This window comes from Egretta garzetta, unplaced genomic scaffold, assembly GCF_000687185.1.
Source record: "Egretta garzetta isolate BGI_Z169 unplaced genomic scaffold, ASM68718v1 scaffold118, whole genome shotgun sequence".
Classification (NCBI taxonomy): Eukaryota; Metazoa; Chordata; class Aves; order Pelecaniformes; family Ardeidae; genus Egretta; species Egretta garzetta.
Window position 1 is genome coordinate 3461515 of NW_009260484.1, and position 18559 is coordinate 3480073.

General features: G+C 38.1%; 1 protein-coding gene across 1 annotated transcript in view; it reads left to right on the forward strand.

Moving 5' to 3' along the window:
• Positions 1-18559, forward strand: part of GALNT2 (polypeptide N-acetylgalactosaminyltransferase 2) — a 45597-nt gene that overhangs the window by 25304 nt on the left and 1734 nt on the right. Inside the window, exons 8-14 of the mRNA XM_009644150.2 lie at positions 2591-2678; positions 3218-3321; positions 8366-8492; positions 12560-12652; positions 12852-12935; positions 14741-14867; positions 18463-18559. The exon at positions 18463-18559 is cut by the window's right edge and continues 18 nt beyond it. Coding sequence (XP_009642445.1) covers positions 2591-2678; positions 3218-3321; positions 8366-8492; positions 12560-12652; positions 12852-12935; positions 14741-14867; positions 18463-18559 — 720 coding nt within the window. The remainder of the gene's footprint in view (positions 1-2590; positions 2679-3217; positions 3322-8365; positions 8493-12559; positions 12653-12851; positions 12936-14740; positions 14868-18462) is intronic.

Here is an 18559-nt window from a genome sequence, read left to right on the forward strand (position 1 = left end):
AGGCTTTTACCCAGTCTATTCATTGTGCCTCGAGTATGGAAATCTCTGTACCATTATGTGGCTTTTATTGTTGTCTGCAGTAGGAGGAGGAGTTCTTTCACTGAAATCTTCGATTGGTTCCTGCAGGGTTCATGCTCCTTAATTCTTCCCAAGTGAAGTGGGAGAAGATTGAGAGATCATTTCACTCAATACTGCTTTTCATTCTCCATCTTTGGAACTATGTTTCCTTTTTTCTTTCTTCTCCCCCCCTCCTTTTAGTGCATATTTTCTCCCCCTATATACAATAGAAATAGGTTCTTTAAAGTGCACGGAGCTTCCATACTTCTGGACTGAGGAGTGAGAAGCTGTCGTTTTTAATGTTAACAATAGAAATTTTGCACATACCAGTGTTTAAAGCTATTTGGGGGTCTGTTGAAACATGAATAATATATTTCTTTTCACTTCCCAGCGTACAGATTACCATGTTAGAGGCACTACAGCAGTTGGCATCATGGGACACTTTCACTGGGGCCAAGTCTAAACTCGGAAACCAAACTATGCTTTCAACCTTAGATGCAGTATCTGAGGCATGGAGAGTTGAGACAGCTGGGACAGCATTTGTGCCTAGCCTGTTTTGAAAGGACTTAATCACCCAGGACAAGCAACCTAGCAAATGCTACAAACTTTTTAAAGCGGACAGGGCTGAAATAATTCCCATGTCTGGCCACTCCTAAATCCATGTACTTCATGTTACCAATTTTTTTTGTTTGAGAGGGGATTTGCAAAAGTGTTTATGCCACCGTGAGAAACACTTCAATTACTGGAACAAACTGTAGTTAACTGAGATCTAATAATTTAGAGTATGCCTATGATGCAGTTTACACTGGATAGAATTTCATACTGGATACGCACTTGTATTTAAAAATACTCCTTTTGCAGAGTTACTGATATTATCTCATTGAGTGCAGATTTTTCCCAGAGTCAGTGAAAATGGAGATGGAAAACCAGTTTTTATGGGTAGACAATTTATACACTTGTTCTGAGTTTGTAACAGTGTGCTGTGTTCCAAAAGAGACCCCTTGTGTTCACTGGAGTATATATAACTATCTCTACCACTTCTGCTGGAGAACAGTAGGTTTTTTCAAGTTCTCCCAGATGCAAATGATTTTGCTCGGTATGTATGATGAAATGAGACTTTTTAACTGCATGGAAATACTGGAGCTTATTTTACTTTTCATGCTGGAGGCTTTGCAGTGCTATAGATCGTAGCCATTTTACAGTTGCTACTTGGAGGTTTGGAATAGTTAGATAGTCTTTCATTTTTACAGTGCAACACTTAATGAAGATACTCAAACATGGAGAGAAAAAGTTGGCATGCATGCTCTAAAGACTGTTCAGGATCATTTCTGTATTGTGTGTATGTGATAAATATCTTGTGAGCCCTAATGAAAACTGTTTAGTTTTCAACTCTCTGCAATCGTTACCATTACATTTATGGATGCAGACAGACAGTTTGTAGGACTGTAATAGTTGTCTGTTTACCTTAGCTTTTTCCCCATTTCCCCACAAAGTAATGGCTTTATCTTTATGCTGGAGAAAGAAAACTATTGACATCTGTGCACCAGAAATCTGGAAATCATTCATTATATGACCTCACAGGATCTGAATGTGTTTGGCAGCAGGCAGTCTGCATAAGGCTGGTTTGCTAGGTGTACTGGGAGAGGGCTATGGACCTTGTGTAGTTTTTTTAATAGATGTTCATGCTTATGGGCATAACCCAGCTCAAAAACTGTTATGAAAATGTTTCCTATAGGAAGTCTGTCTTACACTAGCTCTGTGTCATTGCCTGAAGGAGGTAGTTCAAACAGTTGTCAGATAGAAAGCTTCTGTAGGTGACCTATTGGTCTTGTCCATTTTAGTGATTTTTTTCCACTTCTGTGCTTAACTCACAAAAGCACCAGACCAGCTGCTGCTGTGTGTACACACGTATATGTATATACATAGGGGAAGTAAGATTTTTGGTGCTCCAGCGCTTGCCTCTGGTTTAAAAAAATGATGCACTTAGAAGCATGCAATGGGGAAGGAGGAAGTTAAATGAATGTTAATAAGTGGGAGCTACATAACATGTTGTGACCTGTGTGTAAACATAAATGTGATAGAATCATAGAATCATAAAATCATTGAGAGTTGATTTGATTGATCTCTTGAGAGTTGAAATGCAAGTGTACAGTAAAGGCTGTTAGGAGCATTTGTAATGGCTGGAAGATCTTCATGTGATATTCTATTTGATGTAAGGATATGAGATGTTAGATTCATATACAAGGCTTTTGCTTTTCACTTGTTGACTGGGTTTCTTACCTTGTGTAATAGCTGGCAATATGAGAAATCACAGTTATTTTGTACTTAAGATTACTTTTTTTTATTGTCCTGTTAATGAGTTTACCTTTCATCTGGAATCCTACTTGTTTGTTTTCTACCCAGAAGTTTGAACAAGTTTAAATTTTTAGTTTAAACTGCAGTTCCCAGCGTTTTTAGTCAGCATTATGTTTCTACAAGTTGAATGATGAACAGAGTCTTTTTAACATCCTACTCTTATATTTTCTTCTTGAAGGCTTTGATTGGAACTTGGTGTTCAAGTGGGATTACATGACACCAGAGCAAAGAAGAGCACGGCAAGGCAATCCAGTTGCTCCCATAAAGTATGTCTGTACCACCACTTCTCTTTCTAACAGATTGTAGTTTGCAACTAAGAAAAGTTAGAAATCGTCTTCTCTGAGTCTGAAAGGGGATCTTTACTTTCACTAACATTTAAACTTCATATTTATGTAGCATTGAGAGTCTCAGAAATACATTGTGTTTTAAGAAATACTTTGAAGCACACTGGCAGATTATTTTACGCTTAATGAAAAGGAGATGTCACTTTGTTTAAAGTTGGTATGTTTTGAGGGCTAAAACTACAGCATTGGTTTTGATGTTTTATTGCTGGCACAAATTGCCATCCTTTACATAAGGAACTTGTGAGCCAAATGGAGATTTGGAAACTGCCTCAGAACATGGTCATAGCCATACACCACAGAAATGTGTGCAGACAACATTTGAAGTGGTAGTTGCAAAGCTAGTTGCATTAAAAAGCCTTGCAAATTTTTTCAAGGAGGTATTAACCTTGAGGTGCAAATAACAGTTACTTCCCAGTTCATGGTTCTACAAGCATTTAATTTAATTTTTCTTGTCTGTTTAGGACACCCATGATAGCTGGTGGGTTATTTGTGATGGACAAATCCTATTTTGAAGAACTAGGGAAGTATGACATGATGATGGATGTCTGGGGTGGAGAAAACTTAGGTATGTGTATTATTTACCTTTGGATCAGTCTTGAAAGAAAGCAGGTTTCATCATTGCCTTTACTGTCACGGAGTCATGGTCTTCCTGAGGGTTAAAACCAGAGTTAAAACTTCACATGCATTGTTGACAAAATCCGAAAGGTTTGTTTCAATTAAGGAATTAAAACAAGGTAGGAATTACAAGCTAAAGATGAGAGAATAAAAGTACTTGTTTACTAAGCAGTGAAATTTTTTTGTAATGGAAGTTGGCTGTTAAAAAAAATCACAGGATGTAGATAAGAAATTACTTTCAAAAACACTGTCTTGTTTGAAAGTTGCATCCTCATCTAAAGTTACCGATTAAAATACAACAACATTTAAATGCTGGCCATTTAAGGCATATTTAAGATGTTGCTGAAATTTAACTGTGAAAAGTATAACATGGGAGTTCATGAGTTTAATGTTCTTACATACATATTAAGAAATCAATTAAAACCTAGCCGACTGAAGAATAATCTGTTCCTTCACATTAATAACACTATACTGCCTGACATCTAAACTTAGTGAGTTTTTTAATTTTATACCCCTACTTTAGTCCTATGAGTTAATGATGGTTGAGAAGGCATTTTTGCTGCAAATCCTTATCTTCAGATGTTTAAGTGAATGGGATTTAGAGAAGAGGGAGGAGGGGCTGGGAAAACTTGTGCTTTAGCCATTTCTTCTTTGACCTTGTGGTTAGATGTTGCCTTAGCAGGTTTTTTGGCTCTTTGCATTACAGTATTGTAGGAAGTTTTTTCTCCAGTTAAGACAGGTATACTTGTATTAAAACAAAAAAGATGCAGGAGGAACAGAACCCTACAACTTCTCAGGGCTTCCATTCTGTCATTAATTTAGTTTTTTAGGATAGAGATGCATCTCAGGCACTTTAAGTTGTGTTCTAGCACCAATTCTAAGGATAGAAACTTCTCTATCTACTGCACGTGCTAGCTGTAAAATCCTAAAATACCTTGAACTTGTAAAAACCCATGTGTATTTTGAGTTACTGAAATATGCATATGCAATTGAGCATGTGCTTGGCCTACAAGGAAATGTCTGCTGTATACAGCACTCTAAGTATGGAGACATGGTAACCAAATGTTTAACACTCTTGTAAGGAGCTTAAAGGCTGGAAGAGGCATCCTTACAGTCCAGTCTCTGGCCTTCCTATGCAATACTCAAAGAAACCTTTTATGTATTTTAGACAATTACTTTCTGTGTTTGTTTTCTCGCTATTTTGGCTGTGTATGGCTAAATTGTATTAAGGTGAATATCATATATTTTCATTTTTTAAATGTTCTGGAAAGGCATTGGATAAACTTACTACAGCAATACTTGCATTCACTTGGAAAACCTCTCTTGCCACTAGCGCACTTAAATGTTTGATTAGCTGCAAGCATGTACTTGAGCAACAGAGGTTTTTTTCTGAAAATGTAGCAGCTGCTTTTATGCTTTGATAATTGAGGTCTTGATAGCCGGAAAGGGCACAAGCAGCAGCTCTTTACTCAAGGTGAGAAGACTGTATGCAAAAAGCTGTTTATGTTGCTCCTGCTGTATTCTGTTCCCCCTTCTCGATGGGAAGGAAGAGACGGAGAAGTTGGGGTGCCTTTTCTCTGCTCCCTGAAAAGGCAAAGTCGGCCACTACAGCAGGCAGCTAGTGATTTGTTCATAGCTGCCAGATGAACTGAATATGAGTGAAAATGACATGGCATATGATATTAATTGGCAATAAATGACACAGGCACCAGATACCAGAAATCTGTGATGTGCAGTTTAAAATTCAACATGCACACTCGTCAGGCCTCTCTACTCTCAAGCATATCTCTGGATCAGCAGCTTGATGTTACATGCAAATAACCTGCTAAATGGACTTGCAAAATAATTTTATACATTATATTTATGCTCTGTAATACTTAGCATTTTTCATTCAACCATGTACAGACCAGCTGTTATATGACATTTTGTTCACATGTTAGTATAGTCTCAACTTTACAAATTTCAAGATGGGCCTGCAGTATTTTGCCTAAATTAGCCAAGAGACAGAGTTTATGATAAAGGTACAGTGCATTTTCAGATTGTTGCTAAATGTGACTGATAACACGGGCTTGCTGTACAAAACATGGGTAAAGGTTTGTTCAGTCTTGTCTTGAGTTTGTACACTAATTCTCAGAAACTTTGCAATGCTTTTTGATAAGCGTAGGAGGATCAGAGTACGCTGGAGAACTGGATGGACCGTTAGAAAGTTTAAGTCTAATTTGAAAACCCAAGTTTTTCTTAATAATTTTGCTAAAATCAGGGAGCGAGTTAGACATTCCCTGTCTTCTATGTTAATGACACTACAATAAAAAGAGCAAATCTGTTATTGAGAGGTGTAATATAATCTCATGCAACTGAAGAATGCTTGACATGCTGTTTATGCCTTTTTAATGAAAAACTGTGTGTGCTGAAATTGTTATAAGTGTAAAACTTCCTCTCCCACTGTTTAAGCATGGCAAAAAAAGTCTTAAGGGAGTTTTAAGTTTGAGTTGCTGTACATTCCTTTTTCTCTAAAAATCCATGCAGGCTTTAGAAGCCATGCTGGTGCAAGTAAGAATTAGTTTGCTTCTCTCTATTTACTAGTCCTTTGCTGGCTTTCCCATAGAGCTATTGCTCATACTTTTTTTTCTTTTTTTTTTGAGATTCTTCAGAATCTATGGTGCTGGAAAGCATACATGTAGGTCTACATTCCTGTGAATTTATGGAGGGATTTAATTAAATTAAAAGTACACAGAAGAGGAAGCTATGAATAACGAGAAAAGTTGACATAAGATATTTCTAAATTACTTCTAAAACAAAAATACTTTTTCAGTGCCTACATACAGTCAACAGATGACAGTGACTTTTTGGATTAAACCTTCAAATGAATCATTTAAAAAAGAAAGATACTGCATTGACCTTTATTTTTAACCAGTATCTCACTTTATTTCATTTTAGAGCCATGTATTTCCTAATACTTAAATAAGTCTAATACTAGATTTCAAGCATTCAGTCCGCACTTGCTCGTCTAATGCGAAAAGCCTTTATCTTTTGATCAGGTATCCCTGTCTTCTTTCACTAGGCTGTCCTCACTGAGTGCAGTATCCCCTCACCTTGGGCTAATAACTGTATGAACTTTCTAGCAACACTCCAAAAATAATGATTCAAAGTGGTACAAGAAAGCTATTACGCCTCTGCTTTCCCAATTTGAGCAGTATGGGGCCAAACTTGAGCTAGATATCGGAAAGCCTGAAGTCTTCTATCTGTGTGTAATTTATTCTGGTAGAAACATAGAAGTGCTTTTGTTACTAACTTCTTTAATAGAAGCAGTGACCTGTGGAATTTTTTTTTTCTTTTTCATTCTAAGCTCAAAATAAGAGGTGTAGGATTGAAGTCAGTGCTGTGGAAAATGTACAGAGAGAATGTCATGTTCAGTTGCTTTAAAAATTACTTTTGCCTATTGTCCCATGTTAATTCAACTGGAAATCAAGACCGTAAGTTACTGGCAAAGACAATATTGTCATTAATATTTCTGGAGGATGAGCTGTCTATAGATTGGACTATGTGGACTGTCTAGGATTCATGAATATCTCTAATTGGCTCCGATGCAACAGAATGTATCACTGAAATAAAACAAACAGGAAATCACAGAATCATAAAATCATTTTGGTTGGAAAAGACCTTTAAGGTCATCAAGTCCAACCATTAACCTAGCACTGCCATCCCACCACTAAACCATGTCCCTAACGATCCTTGTAAAAGCAAAGACCATTCAGAAGTAAGGCAGTTAACTTGCACTGTCAACAGTTGAAATCACAGCACCTCTTTTTTTCCCCTATTTTTCTCTGTACAGACCATCAAGAAGACATGCTCTCTAACCTTTTGATTTGGTTTTTTTGTTGGGTTGGGTTTTTTTCCCAAATTTGATTTTTGAAGTGATGCTATTTTTATGCCTTATTTTGTGTATGTGGGAGGAAGGCTTCTGGGAGAAGGAATGGCAGGGTTAGGTTAACAATTGGACTTGATGATCTTAAAGGTCTTCTCTAACCTAAAAGATTCTGTGATTCTAATGGCACTTAGTATAAGTCATAAAAGGTAGACACTGACTTTAAATCAGAGCAGCTTGCTTTTTTTTTTTTTTTTTTTAATCTGGATAGATACTGAATTATTATAAAGAGACTTTAAGCTAAGAGTAGCACTCAGTAAGTGGTAGCAGCTGCTGGACTAAAGGGGGAATCATCAAAATTGAAACAGCGCTACTGGAAGCACCAAGCACCCTTCTTGCTGCGCTTCTTTGGAATGAATGAAAAAGAGTTCTCTGTCAGCACTAGGTGACTTCTGCTGTCAAAGGTTTAAGTTGAGAAAGCTGTATAAATATTTCTAGACCTTCTTGTCCTTAATAGCTGGATCAGCTCACTAGATTGGCCTGGAAGCGTACTGTCCATAACCTTCAGTTTACAGAAGTTGTATCTTTATTCAGTCATCTTCAAATCAAGATTGACTTGATATAACTCCTTCTGCGGCCAGGGTTTGGGAGTGTTTGTTATCTGCTATAGTAAGTTAGCAGCTCGAATCTATTTGTTATTTTATCATGCTTTGAATTTTGTCCACTGTGTTATTCCATCTTTAGCTGAAAAAATTTATTATAAGCTAGATCATTAATTTGTCTATTGAGTGTGTCAACTGTTGCTTACCCATTAGATAAACCACAGTAATGGTACATACAGACCTAACTTACTCTGGCAAATTGCAGCATGGTTTATGAATTTGGGGAATGCTGGGTAACCTCAGGTAAGAGAAGACGTACAGTTTTGCTTCTAAGTTAATATGATTATTGCTCTTGAGCTTGGAGAATAATAAATGCTCAGATGTGCCTTTGTTTATCCTGGAATTTCTCAGAAAACTATCTTCTTGATCTTCTCGGCAATACTCAATAAAAGCCTTCTTTGTAAACAGCATACTACAAAATTACAGTATTTTGCGATGTTGGTCTTTCATTCATGTTTTTATTTTAGAGATCTCATTCAGAGTTTGGCAATGCGGTGGGAGCCTAGAAATCATTCCTTGCAGCAGAGTGGGTCACGTATTCCGCAAACAGCATCCTTACACGTTTCCCGGTGGGAGTGGTACCGTGTTTGCAAGGTAACTGTTAAGTCAAGTCTGCAGCTAAATAGCAATGTTTTGGATTTCTTTAGATGATCAGCAGGTGGCAGTAGCTTCATTTTAAGGATCTTTTCTTTAGAAATATTTGCAATATTATCTAGCATGGAAAAATATTAATTAAAATGAAATTAATGACTTTGAGGCAACTACAGAGACTGAGAGAAGAACCTGAGAGTTTAAAAAGGGAGACTTCTGGTAGACATAGTCTGAGAATCTGGAAAAGAAGGAAATGCTTAGCTTGGCATTCTATCAATTTTTGAGAGCTCTGTGTTTATTTGGTTTTAAAGAAGGCTTTATTTTCAGAAATATCTCATAAATCTTCATTTTATAGAAACAGTTGCATAATTCACCTAGAGCCTGAATATACTTAAGTTATGAATATGATTTACTTGCTTTTTGTTCATACATGATCTGTATGTGATATACAAATGATTATGTAGACTGATTCTGGCATTTGTGTCAGTCTGTTGGCAACTTCATTCTACATCATATTTGCCTTTCCTGTGCTATGTTTAAAAATGCTTTTTCTATAGACCTAAGAAACTGCAGTGTTACCACTTAGATTAATTCGCCTGTTGATTCAATACACGGTGGTAGCTGAAATACTGAGCTATTTCCTCAGTTTCTCCTCTGCAGAATGAGAATAGCAATTCCGATTCATGTTGATAGTGGTTTTTAAGTAACGTAGACAAAGGTATTGCATGAGTGTGGTAGACATTTGACCAAGGCTCTATCAGTTGTAGCTGAAGAATTGCTGTAGGTTTTGGGTTAGAGAATTGGACTTCATGTTCAGGGGTCTGAAGAAGTACAAGTCTCAGCTGGAGGTTCTGTGAGTTAAGAGCTGCAAATAAAATTGTTTATCTATCATTGAAGGCATATGGAGCCCAAACTGTTTAACGTGAAGCAACACAGAGGACGCAGATGTGCTTAAACTCATAAGAATATTCTAAGCTGCCAATATAGTTGGACTTGTGTTTCACCTTAGATTGAGGAACCTCCTTAGGGGTGTATTTCTTCTGTTCCACAATGGTTATGCTACCAAGATGAGTCTAATGGATTTAATAGTCTGCTAAAATAAAGTCACTGTCCTCTCTTTCTTCCAGTAATTATAGTAGGGATTTTTCTGGTCCCTTATTCTCTTAGATCTTTATTTTATTCTACAGTGAAAAAGGAATAATGGTACTTATGGGATAACAAAAGCTAGCAATGAAATATCCTCTCGATACATCCAATTTCTATTCCAGTACTTGTAGTGTGCATCAGGAGGGTAGAAGGATCTACCAGTTAAACTGTATTGTGTCGGCTTAGGATGCAACTGTTGTAGTTTCACAGTAGGTTTTAAAATGACAATGTCATAACAAGGGGTATGGTTAATAAAATTAACTAAACATATAACTTGTGCAGTTTTCTCACTCTGCAGCTTTTCTATCTTTGTGTTGTTGCCAAGATGCTGCTTTCCTTGGGATGTTAAATAGGTACTTAAACATAGCTCAAGTGAAAACTTAGGAAAAGGGTGTGGCTGTATGCATGCAAGGATACAGCAGGCATCAGAAATGCATCATATCAGCAGGGGTTGAAGATTGTACGTTTATACTGAGATTAAAGCTTTCAGATTTTGTTGTGAAGTCCAATCATCATTGTGATTAGATCACCCAAATGTCCTGACAATTACTATGACAGGTTTTTTTCAAGTCGCATTGTGTTTTCCAGTCATTTGTGTTCAAAATGACTTTGAAGAGAGATCCCACGTGTACTTGAACGGTGAGGACAGCTGAAGCCTGCAAACTAGTGTCTTGGGTACTTGCATCCCTTCCCAGATCTCCCTTTCTCTGCAAGTGGTTTGCCAGCTTTGTCCTTAGCTATCCAGCTGTCTCAAATTCTCAAATGTCCTTAAAATTCTTTGTTTCATTGGAATTATTTTTGAATTGACCTAGAAAAGTTCCACAATGCTTAAAAGCAGGGTTGACAAGTTGCTGTATATTTGAGGTTTTCATCCTCAGTCAGCTTTCTTGGGTATCAAACCCAATTAAAATCAATTTTAGCAATGAGAGAATGAAAGCATAAGGTAATGTGATACCCCTGTAACACGGGTATTATCAGATATGTGTAGGACCGTGGTGCCAAGAAACTTAGTGCAAGGAATCTGTGCTGGTCTTGCAGTCGGGACTTGTTAGCTTATACCATCATCTGTCCCTTGACTGTATGCAGTTCGTTCTGGAGTGCTCTGGGTAAGCGTCCTATTTTTAGCTGACTAGTCAGCATGCACTGCCTTCTGGCAGCCAAAACAAATTGGTGATTCTGGATGAGAGGCTGGGGGTCCTGTTTCATGAGAAGCGAGACCACATCCTGGCTCTGTGGTGTGGGCAGATACGGCTTGTGTCTGGCAGGATTTGCTAGACCAGTATGTGCTGCCTTAATGCACCACTTCAGATGAGCTAAGAAACCTTGCAGACCTCAGTCTGCTCCGTGCAGAGCTACCTGATTGCTCGCTGCCAGCTTTCATTAACCGTGGCTTGGTGTTTAAGTGCTGGGTGCACCCTACACTGTGTTTCTCAGTACCTTGCCTTCTTTGGGCTCCTATTAGTTTAGGCAGTTCTCGGCATCTGCACGGTTTCCCTATTTGTGTCTCACTAAGCCTGAACTGTTCATTTCGGAGTACGGGGAAGCGTGATGCAGGCATGCATTCTGACCTCGAAAGTGACTTCAGAGTCCTTAAACCCTGGCAAACCGAATAGTTCCTCTCCCACCACCAAAATCTGTTTGGCCTGTGGGCAGCCAAGCTGATCGCTGAGCAAGCATCAGGGGCAGGTGCTGGGTGGCTGGCTGGTGCTCGCACAGGCCGGAGAGACTGCGCGTGAAGATAAACTGAAACAGCTCTCTAACCTGGATGGAATGGGATTTCGCCTACAAAAAGCTTAAAGGAAGCTTTGCAAGGAAAAATCAGTCCTCAAACAAAAAATGATTGAGGTCTTTCTCGTGACCTTTTTTTTTTTCTTCCTCACGTCCTTCCTTCTCAGGGACCTGCATGAAGCGCTCACTTTATCCTGATTATTTTTTGCCTTTTGAATTGGAAAATCACATTAAAGAAGTTATTGGCTGACTGAGTTTACTCCAGTTGCTTTAGATGAATTTACTGCCAAATGTAAAATAAGCTTCAGAGCATGGCAGTTACAAGTGAAATAAGACTTAATTTTCTAAACATAAAATTACAAACAATAGAAGTAAATGAGTTTTACATGGAAGCTAGGGGATGGAAAAAGATATTGCCCTCTTGCAGTCCAAAAAGGAGATTTAAAGACACCAGTTACATAAATACAGGAATTTTAGTTAGAGATGTGTTTGATTAGAAGTAAAGAATTTGGTGTAGTGTTTTTCATGTTTATTCCAATAATTAATCTCTCTCGAATTTTAAAGCATTAAAAATATTTTCTAATTACCAGTTCTCCTCTGTTACCTCAGCTACAGCAGACTCGCTTGGTTCATAGCCTTAAACATCGTGACAGCTTATGTCTTTTTGGAACTTTGAGTGCTCTGTTGGTAGGAATAGGATGAACACTGCAAATATGTCTTGCCTATGCTAGCATATCTGTTTTCAGAAAGGTAAAAGACTTTATAAAATACTGCCGATGGTTGAGATTTTTGTGTTTCCAATTAGCTTGCTTATCCAGGTGAACACTTGCTGAATTTGGCTTCTGTCAAGTTACTCTTATAAAAGAAAAAAACCAAAACCCAACCAAACAACAACCTAACAACTTCTATGAAGTTTTGCAGAAAACTCCAAGATGTGTATTAAAGTCTGGATGAAAACCTGAAGCAGTGATGAGTGTGGAAAAGACATACATTTCATTCTTAATGCATTGATTTCAGTTATGTTACTCTCTAGTGGTTTTCTACTACTTGGGCCTTTAATAAGGAATTTTCTGCCTGGCTTGAGGCAGCTGACTTTGTAGTACTAGGAAGGATTAAAATCAAGCCATGGATTAATGACATGGTTTAATTGCAGCTAGAGAAAATATAACCTATGTGTTTCATATGATTGTCCCTAGAAATACACGCAGGGCAGCAGAAGTATGGATGGATGAGTATAAAAATTTCTATTACGCAGCAGTGCCTTCAGCCAGGAATGTACCTTATGGCAAGTAAGTCACAAGTGCTTCTTTGCCCTGTTCGTTTATTCTTCATGAGATGGCACCTTCTGAGGTGTAAGCAGTGCTAACTCTCATTTGTTATCTCTCTAAGATACAGTTCTACTGTTCTTGAGTTTTCTGTGTATTCCTTAACGTATATGAAGACAGCAGCCTGACTTGGAAAACTGCTCCTTTTTTTTTCCCCCTCTAGTATTCAAAGCCGAATGGAACTCAGAAAGAGACTTAGCTGCAAACCCTTCAAGTGGTATCTTGAAAATGTTTATCCTGAGCTACGGTGAGTTATGGCTGAATCAGAGATAGTATGGAGTGGTCTTTTTTTCTTCTCCCCAGAAATCATGAGTTTCTCTTTCTTCTTCCTTGGATGTATAGGATAGGTTTTAATCTATTTGGGAAAGCAATGCCTCATGTGGGCTTATTTGCTTTTGGTTTTTATTAGTCCTATTCCTGAAGAGCCATTTTCCCTAGTAAGCTGCTTTTTCTTCTGCTTACTGCAACTACAGGTGCAGTAGCAGGTATTTTAAACAACAGTGTCCAAAGGACTCAGCTTACCTGAGCCCGAAGTGAGTCTCCTGCACAGGTCATTTGTTCAGACATGCACTCTTCTTTATCCTGTTGTCGTCCCCTTAAAGCTTTTGCCTTTGCCTAAGCATGTGCCTCGTTGAGTGACTGCATCTCAGTACAGCCCAAGTAACAGGAGTCAGCAGACGAGAGCCTTGTCTATTTGGCAGACAAGGGTAGATGCCTACGACTCTAAGAAGCTGAGTCTTCTGTTCTTTGTCTCTTGTTCTGTCACTGCATAATCACTAACTTTTGGGGGGGAGGAGAAGAGGGAAATGAGGGGTAACATTGCTAACAGTTTCTGTAACATGAATGCATCCTAACTAAATTAAAAATTCTTAGAGAAACGCTTTTTGAAAAGATAAAAAGGGGTTTGTTCAATAACCCATTAATGTCGCTCAGATCTGAGTCTATAAACTAGTTTGTCTGCTGTGAACCTAATATTGGTGGTATAATGGTAAGATACTGTGTGTGGCTTATAAGAACAGTGTTGGTTTTTTTTCCTGGGGGCACTTCATGTCCATAGAGTCAGGTAACTGCTAGTGGCACACAGGCTTGGAGTGCAAAAGCACCGGCCATTACAGCCCTAGTGAAACATGTACAGAACCACACATGCTAAAGAGTCTCAAACCAAGACGATGCTGAGGAATTAAGTTACTGTTTATTTTCTCTTAAAAGTGTCAGAGGATATTTATTTGTGTTTAATTTGTTAAAAAAAAAGTCTTGCAAGCTCTCCTGGAAAATGTGCTACCATAAGCATTACTTAATTGTAATGTCATCTTACTCTGTGCCATCTCTCGTGCTTATTCTGCTGGTTTGAATTATTGTACTCGTATCATAGTCTGAAGTTTTAAAAGGAGCTAATAGGCCCTTGCTTTACTGTTTGACATGAACTCACGGTCTCTACCCCACAACTGTACTTTGTTGAATGGGTTTGCCTAGGTATTTCCATACTATATGAGTGCACTTTATGTGCAACCATTAGAAAATAGGAATCAGCAAAACACTTTTTCTTTCTTTTTTAAAATTCCTAACCCCTTTTCTAATGTTTCAGTAAAAAGTCTGGGAAAAATGCAGAATGTCATATTTCTGCCACAAGCTAGCTTGGCTGAAAAAATAAGGCGGCTTGATGGCCTTAACTGATAGCATTAAGCTTGAGTGACCTTAAATGATGATGTTAAGTCATCTTTAATTTACTTTTTGTGCTGAGTTTGTACATTCATCCTCATTCTCTCATGCAAGTCCTTTTTGTATTCTGTCCTAGGCTTGCAAGTTGACTTGTGTTTGATCAGTTCATGATCAGATAATTGCTTTCCCTCCTCAGAAGATGATTGAGATTTCTAGATAGTAGTCATCACTCATCTTTAACCTGTCATGTTAAAAATATTCTGAGTAAAGACAAGAATTAAAAAAACCAAACAAACCCACACACACAAACACCCCCCCCAACCCCAAACAAACCAAAAAACCAAACCTAAAGAAACTGAATTAATTAAGCAGATATTTCTGGTTTTATTTTAGGGTACCTGATCATCAGGATATAGCTTTTGGAGCTTTGCAGCAGGGTACCAATTGCCTTGACACTTTGGGCCATTTTGCAGATGGTGTTGTTGGAGTTTATGAATGTCACAATGCTGGGGGAAATCAGGTCTGTATGCCATTATTTTTTTTTTTTTCCATGGTATGTGTTCAAAAAAAAAAAAGTGAAACTTTTTAACTCAAACAGGTACTACGTACTGGTGATAGGAAGATGAACCCAAATCAGCAGATCCATTATTATAACACAGTGGCTAAATAACTTCTCCCTCAAATATTATTTTGCATTTTCAGGATTAGACTCTGAGCCCAGAGATTCATTCAGTGTGCATCAGATTATCCCCTTTCTTTGTCTTTGTTAATATTTTACACTTTTACACTAGAGGCCAGTAACTTCCTTACCAGGAGTTTTACACTTGCATAGAAAGATTTTTTTCAATGAATTGGTGTGTTTGATTTTTGCGGAGGGAGGAAGGATTTTTACTTAAGAAAAGATTTGCATTGTATTAAGCATTCAGTCAAAGGTCAGCAAAATATAAGAATGCTTTGCTGTGATGCCTTATTAGTAATTTCCAATTTGCGGTAGCAGGGTATAAAAAAAAAAAAAATCTGTCTTAAATCCCCGTTTGGCTCTTACAGAAAATAGAGGTGCCTAAATGTCATATCCTATTCGCTCACAGTAAAGGAAGTGTTTCGATAAATCCTTTCTAATCCTACTTTTAAACTAGTTGCAAATGTGTCAAATCTGTAAATGCAAGCATTGGTTATTTCAAAGAATCTGTTTATGCAGTTGTGACTTAGTTATCATTCATGAAATACCTGCATATGTGCTCACTGTTCTGTGTGCTGCTTTGTCACCAGAATCAACCTGACTATAAATCAAATGTAAGACTAATAGTTCAAGTATGCCTGTTAAAAATAGGAGGGTGACCAATTACAAATCTAGTGTTGAATGAGTATCAGAATTTTGCTTTTTGATTTAAATTAGAAAGGGAAAACATTGAAATCAGACGAAGCCTAAAATAAAGGAGTTATTGCTTGGAAGATGTGTCATGTTGATTTGAATGCACTGCCATCATACATCTGAGATATGCCTCTCTTCCCTATAATTAAAGAGAATATACCTGGGGAGGCTTTTTCTCTTACCTCTATGAAAGTACGCTCATCGTTCAGAACACCACAATGTTCTTTAGGAGAAAGGGTGAACGTGTCAGAATTGCCTTGGTGCAGAAATCTGGGACGTTTCTGGTGATACTGTGTATTCTCTATAGATTCACAAAGATAGCTTCTTTCAAACTCCCCTTCCCCTCTTTTCTGTGTAGTTTCTTCTGTGAAGCTGACCATGAAAAACTAACATACACTTGCTCTGAACAGGTCCCTCTGAGAGGACATTCAGGCAGATGGTCTTAAATCTGTACTATGTGTTTTGCACCTATTCTTATTAGGAGTGGTTGGGGTGGGCTGGGATCAGGACTGCTCAGATTTTATAGGCTGTGGAGACCTTATCCTGTAATTTTGAAGAGTATACTCTGGCTTACACTCAACACAACTTAAAATGCAAAATTTAAGTCAAAATGAGACACACACACCCTGTTGGTGGAATTCAGTGATTAGAAAGGAAGATGTGCACCTCTAAAGAGCTGAAGAAATTGTGGTGTATTTGACAATCATGTACAAATATGTAGGGTTATGATAAGGAGCTAAAGGTAAAGCCAAATGCGCTTAGGTGCAAGGGGAAGGTTTCAGGTTAGAGGTGGTGTTCTAGCTTTATATTTCTGATTTATGACACAGGTTTTTTCAGATATCCTGATTTTCAAATTGTTTTGCAGAGCTGTCCTATTTCCAGCCTGTGCCCTGAGCACATACACTTCTTGCAATTTTTTTCTTCTCTTCTGGTGTAGTGGAACTTGCTTAATCTTGTCTCCATTATAGCTACTCATAGTTCCTGATCACTGGAGGAAAGCATCTATACACTTTGTTTTGTACCGTGAAGGGCCATCATGTAGATGTCTCCAGCAGCAGAGCTTGGAGCTTTTGTGAAAAAAACTTTGGCTTTTAAATGTGTTAATTTCTTGCCTGATTGCTGATGTGGCTGGGGCTCTTCCAGCCTTCTGATGGAAGGGTGAAGTTGTATAAAGCATTATTTTCAAGGCTCTAACATTCTCTGACTGCAGGGTTCTCAAACACAAGTTTTACCACTTTCCTAGTAGTATTTTTAACTGTCAGTATTCAGTATAAGTCTTGTAAGGGGGCCAGCTCTGAAAATAACTTAATTCCTTAAGTTGTTAGAAGTGGCTATTAATAATCCTTGTTGACATCTTATGAACTGGACAGAACTGAGAAAGCAAATAATTTTGCTGTCATCTGAGATGAATGTAATGGAAAATATTTTGGATATTGAGAGTGAAAGGAAAATTTTTCAGCTTATGGGTTTGGGAAACAAGTAAAGGGATACACAGAGTTCTCCTGCCTTTGCTTTGTTTTGCAAGTAGTTGCGTTATGGTACCCATCTAACAGCTTCCTACCTGTACGATGGCGATTACTTGTACTCATGTGGGATAGAAGTTCTGGTTGTTTCCTGAGCATCTGTTCTCAAAGAAAGTTAATCATTGTTAAATCTGCTGAGTTTAAAAGTGATTGCACAAGCCAAAAATTCAGTTATGGTATCAGAAAATAAGTAAAAAAAAATGGGATGGGATTAGTCGTTTAATTTCTTTCTAAAACACTCATTGCGTGCAAAATAACATTTAGATGTAGCCAGGCTTGGCCCTGTGTATCTAGGGGTTTGTATTACATGACTCTGAATGCTCTTTAGTTGCTGGAGAAGAGTTAATCGTGCCTGTTTAAGTAGTGACGAGCATGATTTGGATAATCAGCATTGCTTTAGTTGATAGAGCAGCTTCCTTCCTCCAAAGGATAATTAGACAAATGAAGACCAATCTGGATCCTGGAGATGAAACTTTGAGGAAAAAGGCATGAAGAGAATCTGAACTTCAGCGCAAGATCAGGCCCTGCGTAGAAGGATGCTGAGATCAAACAAGCTGGGCAACAGTACATACAGAACGGCTTTTCTTTCCTCTCTATTTAAGAACTTGCATATTTAAACATATTTAACTGTTGCGCATTATGCCTTGGGTAGGGAGTAGCATTCTCCCTCTATCCTCGAGTTTGGCCCCCTTGTGTATTGCTTTCTGGTGGTCTCTGTCATATTAAGAACTGCTCTGTTTAGGGTATGGGTAGGGTGGCCAGTGATGCCGCAGCCCAAGCTTCTGGGGTTTTTATATATAAGATTATATATATATATATATATTTACATATGTATAAATCTCTCCTACATAGATGTGAGGGGTGTGTAATACACACACACACAACACATAGATAAAAATATAGCTGGACTAATACTTGGACAAATATTTTAATCCTGAGGACCTGTGTGACTGCCCGTTGTACTTGTGTAAAGCCAGCAGAGGGAGCAAACAGCCAGCCCAGAGCTGGCTTGGGGATACTGAAACAATTGGAATTACTGTGTTTCAAAAAGACCTTTTTTCCTTTCCTGCTCTATGGGAAGCAATGAACTGTTTGAATGCTCATTCGTAGCCATTTACAGGATATTTAACCTGTGCTGTATAAGCAGATTAACACGTGCACCTTGTGCATACGTCAGTATACACAATTTTGTAGACTTTTTTTTTCCTTCCTTCTTCTAGGAATGGGCCTTAACAAAGGACAAGTCGGTGAAACACATGGATTTGTGCCTTACTGTTGTGGACAGAGCACCTGGTTCACTAATAAAACTTCAGGGCT